This window comes from Sorex fumeus, unplaced genomic scaffold (genome assembly GCF_029834395.1).
Source record: "Sorex fumeus unplaced genomic scaffold, SorFum_2.1 ptg000098l, whole genome shotgun sequence".
Taxonomy (NCBI): domain Eukaryota; kingdom Metazoa; phylum Chordata; class Mammalia; order Eulipotyphla; family Soricidae; genus Sorex; species Sorex fumeus.
In genome coordinates this window covers 48297052-48318091 of record NW_026606155.1, presented here as the reverse complement: position 1 = coordinate 48318091, position 21040 = coordinate 48297052, and the positions used below count along the sequence as shown (strand labels likewise).

The 21040-nt window shown below is 35.6% G+C and overlaps 1 protein-coding gene across 1 annotated transcript in view; it reads right to left on the bottom strand.

Moving 5' to 3' along the window:
- MDGA2 (MAM domain containing glycosylphosphatidylinositol anchor 2) overlaps nt 1-21040 on the bottom strand; it is an 873366-nt gene that overhangs the window by 452041 nt on the left and 400285 nt on the right. Inside the window, exon 2 of the mRNA XM_056133738.1 lies at nt 13179-13318. Coding sequence (XP_055989713.1) covers nt 13179-13318 — 140 coding nt within the window. The remainder of the gene's footprint in view (nt 1-13178; nt 13319-21040) is intronic.

Genomic DNA, 21040 nt, shown 5'->3' with positions numbered 1-21040 from the left:
ATGGCAAGTTAACCGTGATGTATTCAATATGCCAAACACAATAAAAACAAGTCTCAAAATGGAGATGTTACTGGGCCTGCTCGAGCAAATCAATGAACAAAGGCAGGACAGTGTTTGCTTGTTCGTATTTACTTATTAGTCTCTTATGTTACGGTGCTCAGGAGCCTGAGGGTCACTATAGGTCCAGATGCTTGAATGCTAGTACCTGAGGATGTGGTGTTACTAGAACCCTGCAGTGGAAGGGGCCACCAGGGTCATACTGCTTATACTAGTGGTAGCATATTGTGTGAAGGATTGAATTGGGATAGAACTCATGGTACTACCCTCTCTACCCTCTTCTGGCTCTATAACTAGTACTTTAAAGGTGGCTTCAGGACAAGTATAGTGACTGAGCTATATAATTAAAATAACTAATTTTGTGAGATGTGGAATAAAATGTGTGGTCAAAAAATAAATGTTGAAATCCTCACTCCCAATACTCAGGATGTGATGCTGGTCATTAAGCTCATATAAGGTCGTACTAGTGTCTGTATAGTGAAGAAAATGGAATGCACAGACAGACAGACAATTTTTACAGAGGCATAGACTGGAGTGATTGACACCACTGAAGGCCAATGATGGATGACAAGTAGTACAACTAGGAAGAAGCAAAAGATTTCAACAAGGGGGAAGGTGGCACTTTAAACACATAATTTCCACATTCTAGCATCTAAAATAAGAGAAAGTAGATGTTTTGTTGTTTTAAGTCATCCAGTACATAAGATTTCGTTATGGACGCCTAAGAAACTAATACAATTAATGAAATGAAACAAGTGACATTAAGATACTTGTACACTTTTAGACTTAATGCAGAACCCAGAAGCTTGGAGCAGAAAAGTGAACGGACTATGCATTAATCCACGCTACCATGTCTGCCCGGAGGGGAAAGGGTGTTGGTCCCTTCCGCCTTCTCCCCTCTGGAAAGAAAGATGGCAGCCGCATGGGAGCCTTGTGGAGAGCCAGGTATGAGCCAGTGGTGATGGGGCGACTAAAACCTCATGGGAAGGGGGGGTGCTCCGGGCTCGTCCTTCACGCCCTACCGAGGTCACCGGTTGCCCCCCACGAGCGGCTCTCCGGCACGGCCATGACTCCAGAGCACAGAAACCAATCTCTTAATTATCTGACTCTCAGCAGAAATACTTCCAGGGTTAATAAGTAAAATAGCAGAAATCCAAAACCGACATCATTTAGTTCTTGAACCCAGCTGTAGAAAGCAAATCATTTCACAATGCTTTTTCAGCAGGTTTGATTTGGGGGGGTAAACTATAAATAATAATGGTGCATCTTTTATCGAAACAATGAATCTAGTCAAAGTAGATAGAGTGTTAACTAGAATTTATCTGCCTCACAGGCATTGGGAGGGGTGGGGATGTGGGGGTTTATTGGGGTTCTTCGTGGTGAAAAATAAGTATTGGTAAAGGGAAATGTGTTTGATATTTGCATGACCGAGACCTAAACCTGAAAGCTTTGTAACTTTTCCCACAGTGATTCAATAAATAAATAAATTATTAAAAAAATTTTTTAAAAAAGATACTTGTACACTTTTAGAATTAAGAGAGCCATTGGGGCTAATATTGAAGATTAGCTGATGTGGAATTTATATATCTCACGAAATGTGTTTATAAGTATTTTATATAGTAACATGAATAATGCATCATGCTGTTTCAGAAATCCTTTCTGAAAGGAAGTGTGTAAGTTTGAATTCCATATTCTTGATGACATTGTGAAGTTATTCAAAGAAATTAGTGATTCAGATAATTTATGACAAAGTCAATGCAAAAATAGCTTCAATTTCATCCCTTACAGACCTGGATCCTGAAAATAAATCTTAAAAAACAAAATATGGCATTTCTTTCTGGAATTTCTTTATGACAACTGATGAAAATGACACTGAATAACTAAAGATTTTGTTCTGTTCAAGATTATCCAACATCATTAAAGATTTCTGCCAAAAGCAAGTAAGTAGACAAGAATGGACTGGATTGTGTGGGATAATGTTTTCCTCATGTCACTGTCACTGTCCTCCAGTTGTTCATAATTTGCTCAAGCAGACCCAGTAACGTCTCTATTGTGAGACTTCTTGTTACTGTGTTTGGCATATCGAATACGCCACAGGTGGCTTGCCATTCTTTGCCATGCGGGCGAGATACTCTTGATGGCTTGCCGGATTCTCTGAGAGGGGCGGAGGAATCAAACCTGGCTAGGCCAGTGAGGCAGCGTGCATGGCAAATGCCCTACCACTGTGCTATCACTCCAGCCCGTTTTCCTCATGTGCCACAAGAAACAGAAAAAAGGAAGAAATCAATGTTTACTGATGGAAAAAGATAAAACTGTCAGAAAGATAAATATTACTTTTAGGTTTTTGTTAAGATCTTGATACTAAGAGAAAATCAAAATAAAGGATTAACAATTCTTCAAAAAAGAACTGATGGAGCTATTTTAACTGTTTTCTCTCTTTTTTTAAAGCACTATCCTTATGTAGAATATGTTGACTTTCTTCAGATCATGGAAATGTTTTTATTCCTTACTGATATTTTTGTTTTGTTTTGCTTTGGGGCCACATCTGTCTGTGATCAGGGCTTATTCTTGGCTCAGAGAGTAGGGATCAGTTCTGGCAGCACTTCGGGCATTCTGTGGGGTTCCAGGAATAGAAACTAGGTCCATCACCTGAAAGGCAAGTGCCCTACCTACTATACTATTGCTTCTACAGCTTCCATATTGATTTCTGAAGCCTTTTTGAACATTTCAGGAAAAGACTGTGATAAGTCTAGTTTGAAATAAACACACTGTGCATAAAAATAGCGCTAGTAGATTATTAATTACTGATATGACTGGATATCCTTTAACACAGAAATAGATGGGTGATTCTTACAACTGCAATTGAATGGATTATCCTTAAATTTCAACCCCTTTTATTTTAACGTCCGGCTGGAGCAATAGCACAGTGGTAGGGTGTTTGCCTTGCACGTGGCCATCCTCGCCAAACCAGGCTTGATTCCTCTGCCCCTCTCAGAGAGCCAGGCAAGCTACAGAGAGTATCTCGCCTGCACAGCAAAAGCCTGGCAAGCTACCTGTGACTAACAACAAGTTTCACAGTGGAGACATAACTAGGCCCACTCAAGCAAATCGATGAACAATGGGAAGACAGTGCTACAATGCTATTTTAAAGTCAAACTAAAGTGTGTTCTAAGAGACTGGGATGTTGACCATAAGTTAATAGGAAATTTAATACAGTAAGGTTATAAGCAAATACTACTATATTTATTTGCTTTAAAATAGTAGGGTTTAATGTACCCGATGTTCATAATTTATTAACGTAACTTTATTTGCATATTTGTAACCTATATGTGTATGCATACATAATAAACAAAAATCTATCTATACTAACCTAAGTATAGTCTTACTGTATTTTTTCATGATAGGATTATAATCAAATTAACTGATTTTTTTGATGCATTTAGATTTCATTGACAACCTAGTAACTTTGGGGTAAAGGTAAAGGTAAAGGTAAAGGCCCTCCCGTTGATCGTTGATTTCTCGAGCGGGCCCAGTAAGGTCTCCATTGGAGACTTTGTTGTTACTGTGTCTGGCATATCGAATACTCTTGGTAGCTTGCCGGGCTCTCCGAGAGGGGCAGAGGAATTGAACTCGGGTCGGCCATGTTGGCCGCTTGTAAGGTGAACGCCCTACCCTCTGTGCTATCGCTCCAGCCCAACTCCAACTTTGGGGAGGGGGTGAATATTAAGAATCTGAGGGTGAAAGCCATACTTTGGGATATTTAGAAATAGCTATCACCAGTTAAATAATACACTTCTGAAAACACTAATGTATTATTTTAATGACAACAATACAAAGTATAATATATTAGTGTCCATGTAACAGAATAGAACTTATACATTTAGAGATCTGCAACTAATTACCTTAAAATGATACATTTTTACAATGAACAATACAATAGATCTCAATTACAGATGGTCTCCAACAGAGAACACAATACTCTGATGATGATTCATTGTAATAAAGGCTTTTTGTTAAATGAGTTTTTTCAACTATAAGCTAATGTTAAGTGTTCTGAGCACATTTATGGTTAGACAGAGCTATGATATTTAGTGTGTTAAGCATATTAAATGAGTTTTTGATTTAGAATATTGTCAACTTAGAATAAGTTGTTGGGACAAAAAGCCATAAAACCATTATAAAGCAGCAAATATTTTTTGACTTATAATGATTTTATGTCCCAGTAACTCATTGTAAGATGGGAAGAGAGAGAGAGAGAGACTCAGAGAGAGAGATAGAGAGAGGGAAAGAGAGATAATAAATTACCCAACAACACAAATCTTTGCTGATAAAGTGAAAAACAAGTTGGTAGCCTTCCTGACTTTACTGTTCATCACAGTATTGCACCCAACCCCATCATTTCAGAATCCTATTTTCCAGTTGATTTTGGAGAGCTAGTTTCTTAGAACCATTGCCTATTGCAAGCTCATCTACTGAAGATAGTCACCCTTTGCTTCTCAAAGATTCCAGCGCCCATTTGACCAAGTGCATTCCTTACCATGACAGAAGTATTCTTTGCGAACTTTCAAAAATAAGTCTCATACATAAATTTGTGCTAACATGGCAGCATTCCTGAGTGCACTGAGCTCTTCAGCAATACTCTTTAAAGGCAGCCCCTGCATTTGCCACTACACAAGTCCTCATGCTGTTCAAATTTCAAAAATCCGCTATAGCAGAACACCAAGTTCTGCCTGCTGGTATTCTTACAGTTGACTAAATACATCATGAAAGCGAGCTTCTATCTGAATTTCTTTCTGACCTAATATTATCAAATTCCTGACATATTATAACTAGATCAAATTCCAGTTGTCAAAGCCAGGGATATAGCCAAAACCAGTATTAGTGGGAGGTGTAAGTATGCTATACTTACCAATTTGATTTTCTGAAATTGTGTAGTAATAACTGACAACTTTGAATTACAAAGTAAGTTCTTGTATCAAAGACTCAGTTACAAGCTTATTAAGTATACTGAAAAACTTCCAGTGAATGTTTGTAATGAATGATAAAATGTACCACTTGTGCATATAAATATGACAATTAAATGAAATATAGACTCACATATAACTATAAATAAATCAATTATTATATCACTTAAGGAACCAAAAATTAATTAATTTTTTCATTAGGCCAGAGAGATAGTACAGGGGATAGGGCATTTGCTGTGGCTGACCCAGGTTCAAATCCAGGAACTACATATGGTTCCCCTATGTCCGACCCCAAATGATATCTGAGTACAAAGCCAAAAGTAAGTCCCAAGAATTGCCAGGTGTGGCATAAAACCAAATTTGGGTCAATGAGATAGTACAGGAGATAAAGCACTTGCTAAAAATGCAAGGGACCTTGATTTAGTCTCAGATACCATGTATGGTGCCTCAAGCACTCCTTGGAGTAAACCCTGAGCTAGAACCAGAAGTAACATAGGTTAAATCCTAAAGAATTACTGGCTGTGGCCTGCAAACTCAAATTAATAATTATTTGTTTTTTGTTAATGTGCTTAAAATAAAATAAATCACAGTTTTAAAATATAATAGTGTTCAGCAAAAATGGCTTTCCTGGGCTGGAGAAATACTAAAGGGATTAAGGTGCTTGCCTTGTAGAAGATATGAAGGTATGATATTCACCTCAGAAAGTCTAAAAGTGCTATCTCCTAGACAAGCTATGTTGAGTACATTTACCCTGTAACAATGAACTTAATAAAAATATATAGTCAGGATATGGGGCTGAGTATATGAGTGAGAACTCATGCACACACACACACACACACACACACACACACACACAAACACATACACAGACAGATAAAAACTGCAAAAATAAAAGCTGATAAAGAATTTGTGGTTAATCATCTTTGTGATACTCTAAATCCTTACCCACATCCTCTCTAAAAATCTACTGGCAAAAATATTAGTTGCTGCAGCTGGAGAATCTTTCACATAGCATACAGAGCTAGTTTATATGGATTTATCATAACTGAAGCAGTATATTGGATACTATAAGTAACAAAGGTAGGTTAATATATTATCTGAATAGATTTTAATTCTGTTCACTTAATAAATATAATTTAAAATATAATACCATGATGTATTCTATTTGCCAAACACAGTAACAACAAGTCTCACAATGGAGACGTTACTGGGCCTGCTCGAGCAAATCGATGAACAATGGGAGGACAGTGCTACAGTGCAGTACAATATTATTTTAAGAAATTAAGTAGATTGAATCAGATAAAATATATGAAATTCTAAAACATATTAAATATTTATAAAAGGCAACATACAGGTAGCACTAAAGACTTCAAATTGAAGAACCTGCTAACAAGGCTTTCTAAAATTGTTATTCTGGAAATAGGATCACCTTATGACTATACAGATTTATGAGGATAAAACATTATTAAAGCCTGACAATCAGAAGCACATTTATACAGCAATCAAATGACTGAATATAATCTCATTATAAAACTGAAAAATGTCTCTGAAATCCAAAAACATACACTCTCTAGGGGTGAACTGAAATAAACCAATAGATAATTTTATTGTTTCCTAGATTACTGTTCTGTTTAAACCTAATTAGTTTTGAAGAGTGATTTTTAAAAATAATTCACTGACAAATTTATTATTTAATAAAATCTTTCCCAGAAATCACATGAAAGTAGAAGTGCTTGGACTGGATCATATTTTCATCCTTGTTTTGTTTTTAGAGGAGATGAAAAGCCTACATTTGTCTTGCCTTCAGGACAAAAACACTATAATCTGACATTAAAAAGATCCAAAGACCCTCACATTATATTAGTAAGAATTTTTTAAAAATCAAGCAATGATAAAAGATATACAAATAATTGATGAAAGCATGGAAAATGTTTAAACTGACTAGTAATCTTAAAAATGTGAAAGTTGTATTACAAAATTAGACATAAAAAATACTTGAACGTAAAACTTTAAAAAAATTGCAAAAGCAAACTAAATTAGAATGTAATTTTCTTCCCCTTGCTAAAATGTTAAATAAATTATGATTATTCTTCAGTTTAAAATTTAGAGAATTTTAGAAGTTTAGCTGTATATCTCGACTGTTACATAAGACTCATGAAAACTGTAGCTAGCAGTGTTTTTAAAAATTCACTTGTTCTAAGGAAACAAGAAAGTTTCTGAATCTTTGTTAAATCATTAAATTTTGAAGTAATAAATTATTCTGCTTTAATATCTATACATACTAGAGATGTCAAGTGAATTATTGTTTGCAAACTATGTAGTTATTCAATATATGGCAGAGTTTACATAACTCAGGGCAACTACACAAAATTCAGTCTTTTTTTATTTAATTCAGTGCTTTTGAAGATAATGTTCTAAAATGGTTCTCAAACTGTCATATATGTCACAATCATTTGAAAGAATTAAATAAATTGCTGACTTCAATGCAGTAGATTCAGATAAAATGGAGTAGTTGAATTTTAGTTTTTATTATTCTGGAGGTTGGGGTTGTTGGTCACACCCAGTAGTGCTTAGGGGCTATTCTTGTCTTTGTGCCTATAAGTGATATAACCCAGGTCAGATTGATTTCCACATTGTGAACCAAATAATGACCTGGGGAAAATTTCTATTGATAGAAAGATTTCCATTAATGAAAATGAAATGTGAGATGTTTAATTATTGATTGCTATATACATTGATTGAACAAGAACTGTAAAGTGGTATGGCAAACTGTGGCAATTCAGTACCCTAACAAAAAGTGCCAGGATTTATCTATAGGTAAGATCATTTAGGTATTTGAATGCAAAAGATCTGTAAAACTGCATCCAGGAGAGAATAAGACAGCAGGAAAGAATACAAAGGATAACAAATATCTGCCTGCTGCAAAAGTGTGCATGGCAGGTGTAGAGTAAGACTGTTGAGGATCTTTTAGATGTAGAGACAATATGGGGCAAAAATAAAATAGGAAACTGTCAGAACTTGACATTTAAGGCTTGTCTTCTGATAGTTATGTAAAAACACCCCAGTCTCTGATCTTTATGTATCTATTGATGTTGATGTGCTTAATAATTGTCCTTACCTCTCTGTCAACAATTGCTCACCTTTAGCATGTGAGAAAAGGCAGTTGGGATAGAGAAGGGACCACTAAGTAAATGATGTTCAGAGGGCTTCCTCCTTCTCCCCCCCCCCCCCCACTCTCTCCTTCTCTCTCTCAGGATGGGAGATGCATACTGAAAGTAGACAATAAAACAAACATGATGAACACTTAGTACCTGTATTGCAAACCATAACACCAAAAGGAGAGAGAGAGAGAGTTCTTAAGAGAGAATGTGCCTGCCACAGAGCACAGAAACAGGGGGAGTGTGGTGAGAAGAGAGGGTGGAGGGAGGGATATTGGGAACACTGGTGGTGGAGAATGGGCTCTGGTGGAGGGATGGATACTTGATCATTGCATGACTGAAATATAATCACAAAAGTTTGTAAGTCTGTAACTGTATCCCACAGTGATTTATTAAAAAAAACAATGGCTCACCTCTTGGGAGCCTTGCAGGGATGGGAGAACAATACTGTATTGAATAAGTAACTGTCTGAGAGACCCGTGATAGCTGCCCACAACTTAAAACTTCAAAAGTCATTTGTGTTTGTCTCTTTATATATTTGTCTGTCTTATTCTCTGAGACAAACCCCTGCTGGATGGGGTTAAAAATTCCAATCTGATTGACTTTAGACAGCAAACAATTACTATTTATGTCTAGAAATAGAAGGGGTATGTGGGATTATGATCAGGAACATTCATATTAAATAAAATAGTCTTTAAAATATTTATGAAGGTAAATCCATAATTTATTTGAGTTAGGGAAGGAACTGATAATGAAAAAAAAAGAAAGAAGAGATGATAAAGAGTAGAGAAAGTAATTAGCTGAATTATGAAACTTTAATATCTAGAGGAACTACTGGATTGGTGGGATTACTGACAGACACTCACCACCATTCTAATTTCCCGATGTATCTTTATAATACATATTCGTCAAATGAAATAGTCTAAATAGAGGTCTAGTTCTTGTAAACTAGAAAAAAATAGCAGCTGTAAAATTTCTCTAGCATATTAAAACATAAATAATACACTTCAGAAAATTAAAACATATTGAATTTAAAATAGACTACATAAAAACTAAGAAGACAACTAATTTTTAAATGCATTTATTTCCATACCAAAAATTCAACTCTGGGTGTTAAGTTTAAACATAAATTACCTCAAAATAATACAAAATCTGGCAAGCTACCTGTGACATATTCAATATGCCAAACACAATAACAAGTCTCACAATGTTACTGGGTCTGCTCGAGCAAATTGATGAACAACGGGAGGACGGTGACAGTGAATACAAAGTCAAAAATACTTTATTATTTGTCAATAAAATGTTCTTTACATTGAAGCTGACTTTGGTGAAGTTGGCAGGAGAAAGTCCATAGCCTCAAGAAGGGGATCTTCCCCTTTATCCAGATCTACCTCTGCCACCCAGGGAAGGGCTGAAGAGATCTCAGACTGATAAGTCTGCTATGAGCCTTGTTCAGTCTCATACTAAACCCAGGTCTTTTGGGGGGCCCTGACCTTTCCCTCACAGAAGATTTTCAGGAGGAGTGGAGCAAAGAGTTCCAAGACACATCCCAGATCTCAAGAAGGGAGATGAGGTCAACACGTGCTCACATTGACACATATGCAGAGGCAACATATGTGTATTTCCTTTGCTCAAGTTGGCTTTTATAGGATTTCTCCCAATGTGTACTTCACAAGGGGCTTTCTGCTGAGGTCAGAGTAGGTTCCTAGGGTGGTTGTCAAGGGCAAGAGTTAGGAGTAGTTGATGGTCTTCTTTCATATTTCTTTCCTGGCCTTTGTTCCTGAGAACAAAGAGCTTTCCTGGAGACAGGTTCAGCCTTCTCTGAGTCTATGCTGCCACCAGGTTAAGGTCTTATCAGGACTTTGTTCTAGTATCCATTGATGGATGTCTTAGCAGCCTTAGGACTTTTTGTTTTACCACTTTCCAAAGACTGATTGTCCTGGGGGCCTTTCCCTACCTACCTGCCTACTCCATGTGTTCACACAATATATGCATATACATATAAAAATGCATAGCTTATTTATTATGTAATTTTCACTCTCAATAGGAGACTAAGACAGGTATTTTAATTGCCACCATCCCTTTTATAAATATAGAGAGAACAAGGAATAAAGAGCAAAGCAAGTAAGAAGCTTGAGGTCACAGGAGTAGCTGTGATTGCATCAGTTATGTGCCCCATCATCTGGTTCTATTGTCGTGTTCTTAACCACTGCATTGTACTCATTGCTGAATAATATGCTTTTTTGGCTTTGTTTTGGTTTGTTTGGGATTTTGGACCACACCTTTTGATGCTCTTCTGGCTCAGAGCTCAGGAATTACTATTGATGGGCTTGATTACCTGATGAACTTAGAAAATAGTTATGATTTTAGAAAAAAATATGGCTTCTAAATATGATAATTTTTTGGACTGGCGTTACTATAAGAATAGGCAAGAAATAAGGAATTCTCCTGAACATTGAATCTCCTGAACATTGAATCTCCCAAGTACATTTCCAACTATTATTGTATTCAGATTCAACAGAGCAACTAGAAAGCCATTTCAGATTCATATTATCAGTCAAGAAAAATCATCTCCAGCACCAGTTGCCAGATGCCCTTTTTAGTATTTGGCCAGGATACCGAGGCCCAGCTGTACTGTCAGTCTTATAGAATTTATTGACAAAGAAGAAGCCCAGTTAATTTTTCAAGCAAGCACTTAAGCTGAAACTGACTAACCTGCAAACACCTAAGTCAGTTCTAGATATGAGAAAAAACAATATTGAAATAAGTTTTTTATTGTTTTGTTATTTTATGATCAGTACATAATGAAATGGTTCCAAAAATGAATTGCTTAGGGAACAAACATGGCACTAATCAACTTCTCTGTTTTGAAACTTATTTTTGGATTGGTCAGTGACCCAGTTTATACTTTAGAAAGTTCAATAAGGGAAGATTCATGGGGAAAAGAAGGATTTCCTACAATTAAGGGTGAGTAAAGATGTAGGTAGAGGAAGCAAAATGTCTGAAATAATTCAGACCCAAGATAAGCTACATTAAAAAAAGCTAAAATTTGGAGTTCTGAAAATGTACAATTTGGCACGTGTAGTGTGGGGATAAGATGAAAATCAGTAAGTTTTTCTTATAAGCAATCTGTCATATAGCAACTTATAGCTTTTTACACACTTATTTGGACCTTTATGCTTTGATCCCAATGATAATTTTGGAATTTTTATTTTATGTTTACAAATACAAAAAATATAATTAAGTTAGAGCAATACTGTTTTCCTTACCTTCTCCTCCCCTCCCATCTTCTTCCCTTTGCCTCCCTTCCTTTCTTATCCTCTCCATTCCCTTCCCTGGCTACCCCCAGCAATTTTCAGTGCCTACTCCTGACTGTATTGAGGATTACTCCTGTTGGGGCTCAGGGGACCATATGGTGTTCAGGGGATATAACCTAGGTCAGTTACATGCAAGGCAAGCACTTCACCTGCTGTATTATAATGCCAATCCCTTATTTTCATATGAATCTATTGCATTATACATATTGTATTTTGTATATATATTGTATATGTTGTATTATATACATATATATATTAAAATACAATACCCTAAATATTAGTTTTTTTTCTATATGACATTTGAACATTATTTTTTCTGGACTTCTGTATTTTTCTACCAAGTTTAATTATATTAGGTCAAAATTTAAAAACTATTTTTAGTTATTAGCAAATATAGTAACTTTCAATTTTAACCACTTGAGATTCCAATATTTTCAGTAAGTTTAATACATTTCAAGATTTTAATGCATCCAATTTTACCAGAGTCATAAAAAAAAGCTTTATAATTTTTTTTGCCATTTCTGTTTTAGTTACTGGTCTTGCTTTATTCTGTGATGTTCATAATATTATTTTATTATTTTATGTATTTATTTTACAATACTGGAGATAAAACGCATGTAAGGCTTACAATCTGCCTACCACAGATCTGTTCCTTATTTTCATTTTTTGGGGAAATCAAATAATAAAGTCAAAACATACTAGAGTATTAAGAAAAATTACTTAGGAAAAGTAAAAGGAAATACAAGTTCAACATGGTTGGTTCATGAAATTCAGTGTTTCTTCACCTTTTCCTCTGTAGTTCTGTCACTGTATTTTTTTGTTCTTTCTATAGCATAAATTCTTAAACATCTGACTTTTCCAAATGAAAGAGACTTTTCTTCGCATAGTATTTGTGCTGATTACCAATGTGAATTTTGAACTAGTCACATTAATATAAACAGAAATTGTTGATTAATGAATAAAATACCTTGAATATCTATATCCGAATTAAGATTTTACCTCATATATACATAACTTCCCTATATAACCTTACAACTAATCCTTTCTTTTACTTCCACAAGCTTTTTTGTTCATTGCTTGTAATTTTAGTGCCCTTTGAAAGTTTCCATTTCTGTTCCTATTCTTAAATTAGCTCAGGAAAGCTATAGATGATGACTCTGAAAGTCTGAATGCATATGGCACCTGCAAACATTTGTTTTTCAAAGTTTTCTATGAATATAATGAATAGGAGTAAGTAACGTACATGTGACCTCCTGCATCACATTCTGCAGAACAAATGCTTCCTTGGCTGCAATTATGTCATCATGAAATCATGTTCCACATTTTAAAATAAACTCATTGCCATAAGAATTGTTATCTAGCTGAGATATTTTTGTAGTTGTCTTCTTAACAGCTTCCTTAGAAGTGTCTCCAAATTTCTCGCCACACCACAACAGGAATTTCTTTTTTTGGATTATTCACACAAGTACTCTTGAAGTCTGAATAATCAAGCTTGTAATCCTAACCCTTACCCTGTGTTGCAGACATTTGAATTACACACACACACACACACACACACACACACACACACACACACTTCTAGTATATATGAATATTGTATATTTTAGATTTTCTAAAATATACACATTTTGATTTTTAAGACAGGTTACAATTTTCCCTCAATGTCGCAGGTCAGGACTCACCTGTGGACGTGGGTGACCTGTGACTAAACAGGTCAACTCTAGGGTTTCTCCTTCCCGAATGGTGTAGACCCTTTCAGAGTAGCGCTCCTCTTCAATATTACAGGCCAAGCCTGAGTGTACAATGCGAACCGTGGGGGGAGCTGTATGGTAAAGAAAACAAGAGTGAGCAAAGGTAAACATACAAAGGGTAAGTATGCAATCTTCCCATGACATTCTGGTTTTAAGTGCAACTTTTATTAGAATTTACACTAGTCAGATTAATTACTCCTAACACTCTAAGTATCACTCAGATATTAAAGATCTTGCTGGATAAAATATATCTGACAATCATTACCAATATATTCTGACTATAAAAAAAGGGCAACATACTGGTTGAAAACTGGCAACTCAGAAAAATCACATATATTATGGAACCACATGATAAAAGTTGATTGTTGAAATTGTGAGGTTTTTTTCCACTCAGAAATTTTTAAAAAATTAATATAGTAAGTGTTTTAGCCCCAAAACAAGGAAATACAAGAGAAAAATCATTGGAAAGGAAAACCTAATGACAATTGATGGCATTATTTGTATTAATTTTATAATCTCTGTAGTATTAATTGGGTGATAAGGGTTTAAGATTATATGGTAGGAGGAATTAAAAACTATCTTTGCTTCCAATATATACAAGCTCCTCTATTGATAAGCACAAAATAAAAATGTTGAAATAAGTCACTAAAGAATGGAAAAAGTGGGGCTGGAGCGATAGCACAGTGGGTAGGACGTTTGCCTTGCATGTGGTCACCCAGGTTAGATTCCCAACATCTCATAAGGTCCCCTGAGCACTTCCAGGAGTAATTCCGGGTGCAAAGCCAGAAGTAACCCTCTGTGCATCTCTGGATGTGACCAAAAAAAAAAAAAAAGAAAAAAGGAATTGAGGTCTCAATTCTGGTTCAAAATAGAGTTCTCATGAAGCTTAGTTAAAATTTTCTAGTTATTTTCTTTTTACCTCAATACCAAATCAGGTCATCAAACCTTGCCTAAACTACTAAACTAAAACTTGATTAGAACTTGTTTTACTGAAATGTAAAAATTAAAAATTTTTACTGAATATTAGAAAAATTTGATGGTCATAAGAAAAAGTTAGAGATATATTTCTGACATCAAGTGGATTATGTTCAGTTTTTGGCTTCAAATTGGTGATCATCCCTTTTAAAAAAAACATTTACTTATTTATTGGTTTTGCCCTCAGGGATCATTTCTGGCAGGCTCCAGGGACCAAAAGCGGTATCAAGGATGGAATCTGGTTGGCCACATGCAAGGCACAACCTACTCACTGTACTGTTGCTCCTGTGCCTGTGATCATCCTTTTCAGTTAATACTGCATATTTATTTTTAAAATATTTGAGAGTAGAGGAGAAATGGTCATTTTAATTAAAAGCAAATAGAAAGGCTAATATTTCTGAAAAGGATAATAATGCCAAGAATTTCCTAGCAGCAATTTAAACCTAGACAGCAGAATTATAAGTAGAGTCTGTAACTGTTTGAAAACTAATGCAGAAATATTTGGAAATTCTATTTAACATTACAAAGACCAAGAAAGTACAGTGGGTAGGACATTTACTTTGCATTAATACAAATGATAGTGCAGTCATTGCCTTGCACACACTCAACCCGGTTCATCGCATATGGTCCCTGAGTCCTGTTAGGAGTGATCATAGACCAGAGTCAAGAGTAAGCCCCAAGCTCTGGTGGAGGGATGGGTATTTCATCATTGTGTAGTTGAAACCCAAGCACAAAAATTTGTAAGTCTATAACTGTACCTCATGGTATTTCACTAATAAAAAAAAAGAAAAAAAAAAGATTAAGTCATGAAAAAAAAAGAGTAAGCCCCAAGCAACTCCAGGTGTGGTCAAAGTACAATAATAATAAAATAATAATAATATATGAACCCAAGTCCTGGGGGCTAGAGCGATAGCACAGTGGGTAGGGCGTTTGCCTTGCATGCGGCTGACCTGGGTTCGATTTCCAGCATCCCATATGGTCCCCCGAGCACCACCAGGAGTAATTCCTGAGTGCATGAGCCAGGAGTAACTCCTATGCGTCGCCGGGTGTGACCCAAAAAGAAAAAAAAAGAACCCAAGTCCTATAGAACTTGAGGAAAATTTGTTCATTCGATGGAATAAATAAAATGACTAAAATAAGTTAAGTTTACACAAAGATTTGGGAAAATCTGTGTTCTGGAAAAATAGAATTGACTCCAATATCTAATGCTTTCTTTTATAAACATAAATGTGTAAGATACTCCTAGAATTAGAGAAAGGGCAATATTTCATTATTCTTTCAACTTCAAATTAAAATTAAAATAGCCAAAAAACAGAGAAATAAACTTTGGGTAAAAAATATATTTATTCTATTTCTTTATGGATTCCAGAGTTCAGTCCCTCAACCAAAAAATTCAGGATTCGATCTCAATTACCCAGTACCTAATGACATATTAAAATTTACTTCAGTAGAAGCCTAAAGGCCATGCATAAGTCTGACTCCATTAAGTATCTGGCACCATATGGCACCGGAGAACTTGAAAGTCAGAATGCCCTTTGGCCCTAGATTTCAACAGTCACCCAGATAGAATCATAGGAGTGGCTGGATCAACTAATTCACTGGGAAAAATATGAGAGCATAAGGACAAAGAATAGATGCAGAAAAGTATTTTTTATATTCAGTATCATCATAAACTACTAGAGGAATATGTTTAAAATACAGGCTTAAGAGGCTGAAAACATAGTCTGTATGAAGGCACTTGACTTTCATATGGCCAACCCCAGTTGGATCTCTAGCACCACTAGTACACTGAACATCACCAACTAATCCCTGAGCATAGAGTGAGAAATCCTGAGTGCAGATGGGTGTGGCCCCCTAAAAACAATAAGTAAGCAAATAAATACATAAAATCAAACAGACGTTCACAGAGACCTAATATACTTTGCATAATACCAGAACAACCTGCATTTTTATCAAACGTACAAGTGATAGCAATGACAATACAATTTAGAAGTGATTATTAGAAATGGCTTTCTGGGGGACTTCAAGGGAAGACAGGCCTGCTTAGCTGGAATATTGACACTGGCTGAGGGATGGGTGTTAGAACACCGTGTGACTGAAACCTAATCACGAACAGCTTTATAAGGGTCTAACTCACAGTGAGTTCATTTAAAAAAATTAAAAAGAAAAAAAAAGACAGCCTGGCTTAGTGGAAAACGTTCTAAATCTGAAAATCTGAAATTGTACTGGAGTCTAAACCTTTCGTAGACATGCATTAACTTGGAGAAATAAATACTCATTTATCTTTCTCGCAAAAAAAAAATGGCTTTCTGGTTTACAGATATAGTTTGATCGAAAATACTGTAAGATTAAAATGTCCCTTTTAAATTTTTTTTCAAAAAATAAATTTCACGCTATGCAACATTGCAATGATTTTAAAAGAACTAAATGATGCTTAAAAACATTTTGTTTATTTTATAAAACCAATTTATCAAAATTTTCTACCATCCCTTTGGACTCTGTCTAGACACTGTACTAATTTGTTTAGTTTTATGCCATTAGAAAGCCTTTTCTGTAGTGTTTCATGGAGTGACCTGACATATTTTATATAAGGGTTTCTAACATAATTTCCCTCAGTGATCAAGTTTAATTTCCAATTCAGATAAATTATTCTTCAAAGTTACTTATTTTTAAGCATCAGTCTTATATAATTGAGCACATATTAAAGAGGTTCATAAACTGATATCAACAAACATATGTAAAATATAAATATAACATACTTCAAAAGAATGTTTAGAATTATACTGTTGAATTTTTAAAAAATTTGTCAATAAGTGATAAAGGAAATGATTATTAAAATATATAATTATATAATAAAAGATCACTTCAGATTAATATATACTTATTTTTGCTTTCATTTCAAATCAGTGAATAATAATATATTTTAAAGATATATTTTTCCTAAGCATCATATACAAGTATTATTATTTAAAATGTATACAATAAGAGTTTTGTGCTAAAAATTATTTTTGGTGGATAACTTTTTGGGTCACACCCAGCAGTGTTCAGGGATTATTTCTGGCAGTGCTCAGGGGATCTTATGGGATGCCAAGGGTCAAACCCAGGTCGGCTGCATGAAAGTTGAACATCCAACCCACTGTACTATCACTCCGGCCCTTAATTTTTTTTGTTGTTGTTTTATGTTATAAAATTCTTGGAAAAGTTTATTTTCTTTATATCACAATCATCATGAACCTACTAACTCTCTGATTATGGGCAGACTATTCTATCAAAATTTAGTGTCCATGATGCATTTTTTTTTAGAAACTAAGGACTCTACATTAAAATATATATTTTTATCAACTTTAGGTGCTCAATAACAGAGTGACCATTCTGGAAACACACAAAAGTTTTTCTAGTCAGCAAAAAGCACCCCTGACTCTCTTCTCCTCATGAAAAAAGACTTTCAAGTACATGAGGTCAATGCTCCTATTTCCAGATGAGAACAGGGAAGTCTGAGAATATCACATGAGCTGATAACAGGCTTTCAGCTAGCAATGTAAATTAGAATAATCCAGTGGTTCTTTGTTCTTCTCACTATGTACAGCTATCAAAATCACATCTGGCATACTCAAATTTGGGTGCCCAATAACTCCCAAGTAGACTTAGACTAGATTACGTGAAGAATAAAAGATCGAGAAACCATTTTGAAATAGTTTGGGTGTTCTAACTAGATAAGTAATATGAGTTATATAATTATTCTAAATTTAATATACAGAATGTGGAACTTATAATTCTGTCTCCCTGTAGTATCAAGACAATACTAGTGAGAAGGTAAAGGGTACTGAGATTTTAAGTATCTTAGCTAGAACCACCAGGCTAATATTTGGTATTGTTAATACTAATCCTGTTGTTCGTCGATTGCCTCTAGCAGGACCCAGTAACGTCTCCTTTGTCCTAGCCCTGAGATTTTTTGAAAAGTGCCATATTCAAGGCTCTTTCAGGGTTAGGAGAATGAAACCCATCATTGTTACTGGTATTTGGCATATTGTTACTGGTATTTGGCACGGGGAGTTTGCCAGACTCTGTCGTGCGGGCAAGTTACAGTCGGTAGCCTGCCAGTTTGTCCAAAGTAGGAATGAGATAAGAAGAGGTCGGCTTCCGGGAGCTGGGTTTTATAGTCTCTGGGTTTTGGCTGTTGATGGGATTACACGGCACCAGGGGGCCAGTTGGTGGGTGTGATCCCTAACCTACTGGAATATGAAGGATCTGGGTGGAAGATGCTCAGCCCCGATCCGAGCAGGCTTGGAGATCTCAGCCCCAGGACCCGCATGCCTGTATTCCTCTGACAGTACCTTCATGCGTGTGGAGAATGGTCTCAGCATGGTGGTGTTAATGTTATTGTTCCCAATACCTTTTGAACAATTGAATTGCATAGCAATAATTACTTATTTTTCTAGATGACATGTAATATCCAGCAATGCTATTTTTTCTTAATATTCTAACAATACTAAGTACCCATTTCTATGATAAGCCTCATTTTATCATCTTCTTACCTCTTAATTCAAAATACAGAATATGTGCTTAATATTTGACTTATAATTTATTTTAGCAACTATCACAATGCCTTTGATTTCATGTCTTGGAAAAATATCAAATACTATAAACTGAATTTACTTTAAATGTGAATGCAATTTTCAGTGCTATATCTGAAGTAAGACATCTATTATCCTCTATCTTATTGGAAAAAGCCTTTATCATTCTGAAACTGGAGTAAGGGTTATGGTCCCTTTTGCCCTCTAGAGTCAGCAATGAATTAAAATGCTAAAATATTGAATGAGACTCATATTCATCCCAATTTGTTTGAAGTAAACCAAACTCCATTACATAAAATCTTCTCTAACACTAATCATATTAACTCCTTTAATTTTGGTAAACTGGCTCGGGGTTCAAGAGGTCAGCTGAAAAGGGCAAAAGGGAGATGTTATTTTATCTTGTTAGAAGATAGCTTTGAAAGTTAAACCAAATTTTCTTATTCTGTTAGAAAAATAACAAAAAGAAATTCTTTTCCTTTGCCAACAACCAGAAGCACTTTTAGCCTTTCATATACAGATTTTCAAGCATGTATTTCTGAGGCATCTGTTATAGATTAGGCAGAAGACTATATGCTAGGGATATGGAGAATATGGAGAATGATGCTATAATATGTGTTCTCTATAATATTACAGCCAACTGGGTATGTTTTATTAAATACATATGGCATGTATTCTAACAATAAAATCAGGGTGGCACTGTAGAAGGACGAAGAGGAAGATGACGAAAATTTCCAGGGGATTTCAACAGGTTTTACAGACTCAGTGACATTTAATCTAGGACTGGAAAGATTGATGTGGTGGGAACAAAACAAGAAAGGGATTCCAGAAAGAGGAAATATGTTCAATGGCACATATGCAAGATATTAATTACAGTATTTATGTAGCACCTTCCTCTCATTGTTCATCGATTTGCGCAAGCAGGCACCAGTATCGTCTCCATTGTGAAACTTGTTGTTACTGTTTTTGGCATATCGAATATGCCATAGGGAGCTTGCCAGGCTCTGCCTTGAGGGCAAGATACTCTCAGTAGCTTGCTGGGCTCTCCAAGAGGGATGGAGGAGTTGCATTAACTCAATTTCTAATGTATTGTTATAGATTCTTTTTTTGTAAAGAAAGATAATTTTTATTTAAATTTATTGAGAAGTGTGTGAGGGGAGAGAGAAAAGTGCATGTTCAAAAGAAAACACAGATGGGACCATATTGATAGTACAGCGGGTAGGGCATTTGCCTTGCATGCAGTCAACCCAGGCTCAGTCCCTAGCATCCCATATGGTCTCTTGAGCACTACCAGGAGTAACTCTTGAGTTCAGAGTCAGAAATTACCCTTGAGCATCGCTGGGAGTGACCCAAATAGAAAAAAGAAAATACAGGCTTCCCTAAAGTGGAAATGGAGAGTCAAAGAAACACTGAAACAAGTAAATGATATCATGTTCAAAGGAGAGCATGGGCTTCAAGAGAAAGCTTGTTGTAGATTTTAATTTATTCCAAACTCTGATATTGGTACTAGTCATCTTCCCTCCTAGATACTGGAGAACACTGGGAACAGATATAATTGAAGAAGCATATTAGGTCTTGTTAGAAAAGACTTGCAGATTAACTGAATGTGGTATAAGCAAGAAGGAGTTAAGGTGGTAGTAATATTTATATTTTAGTTACATAGATAAAATGTGATGCGTCATGAGGCACCAATGCATTAGTTGGAGATACTTTTTCCAGTTGCAGGCAGTTTCTGAAGGACTTGGTATTAGGAGTTTTCTTACCGATAAAACTTCAAGAACTTTGTGCTATAGAAAAACTCAAATCTATGATTCAACTGTTCCCTAAGAATTCAAGATACCCATTAAGTTCTTACTACATTTCTATACTAGATCCAGGTTAACTTAATTTCCTAGTACTAGTCATAGATCTCTGGGAACAGGATTGGAGGAGAAAGTATGTATAGGTTCCTCCAAGTAGTCCTGCTGAAATACTAAAGACCAGAAAAGCAACTTGAACCAGCACCTCTCATTCATACAACTTTCTGTGGGAAAAGGGACAGAGACAAGAGATGAGAGATAGAGAGAGGGAAAGAGAGAGAAAGACAGAGAAAGAGAAACAGAAACAGAGAGAGACAGAGAGAGACAGAACAGGCAGAGAGACACAGTACATCTCATACTTTACTCTTCCTCTTACATGATGAAAGATAAAAAACTGGCACTATTATGTACATCATATTCTTGGCAGTGACTTGTCACTTTCTCTTCA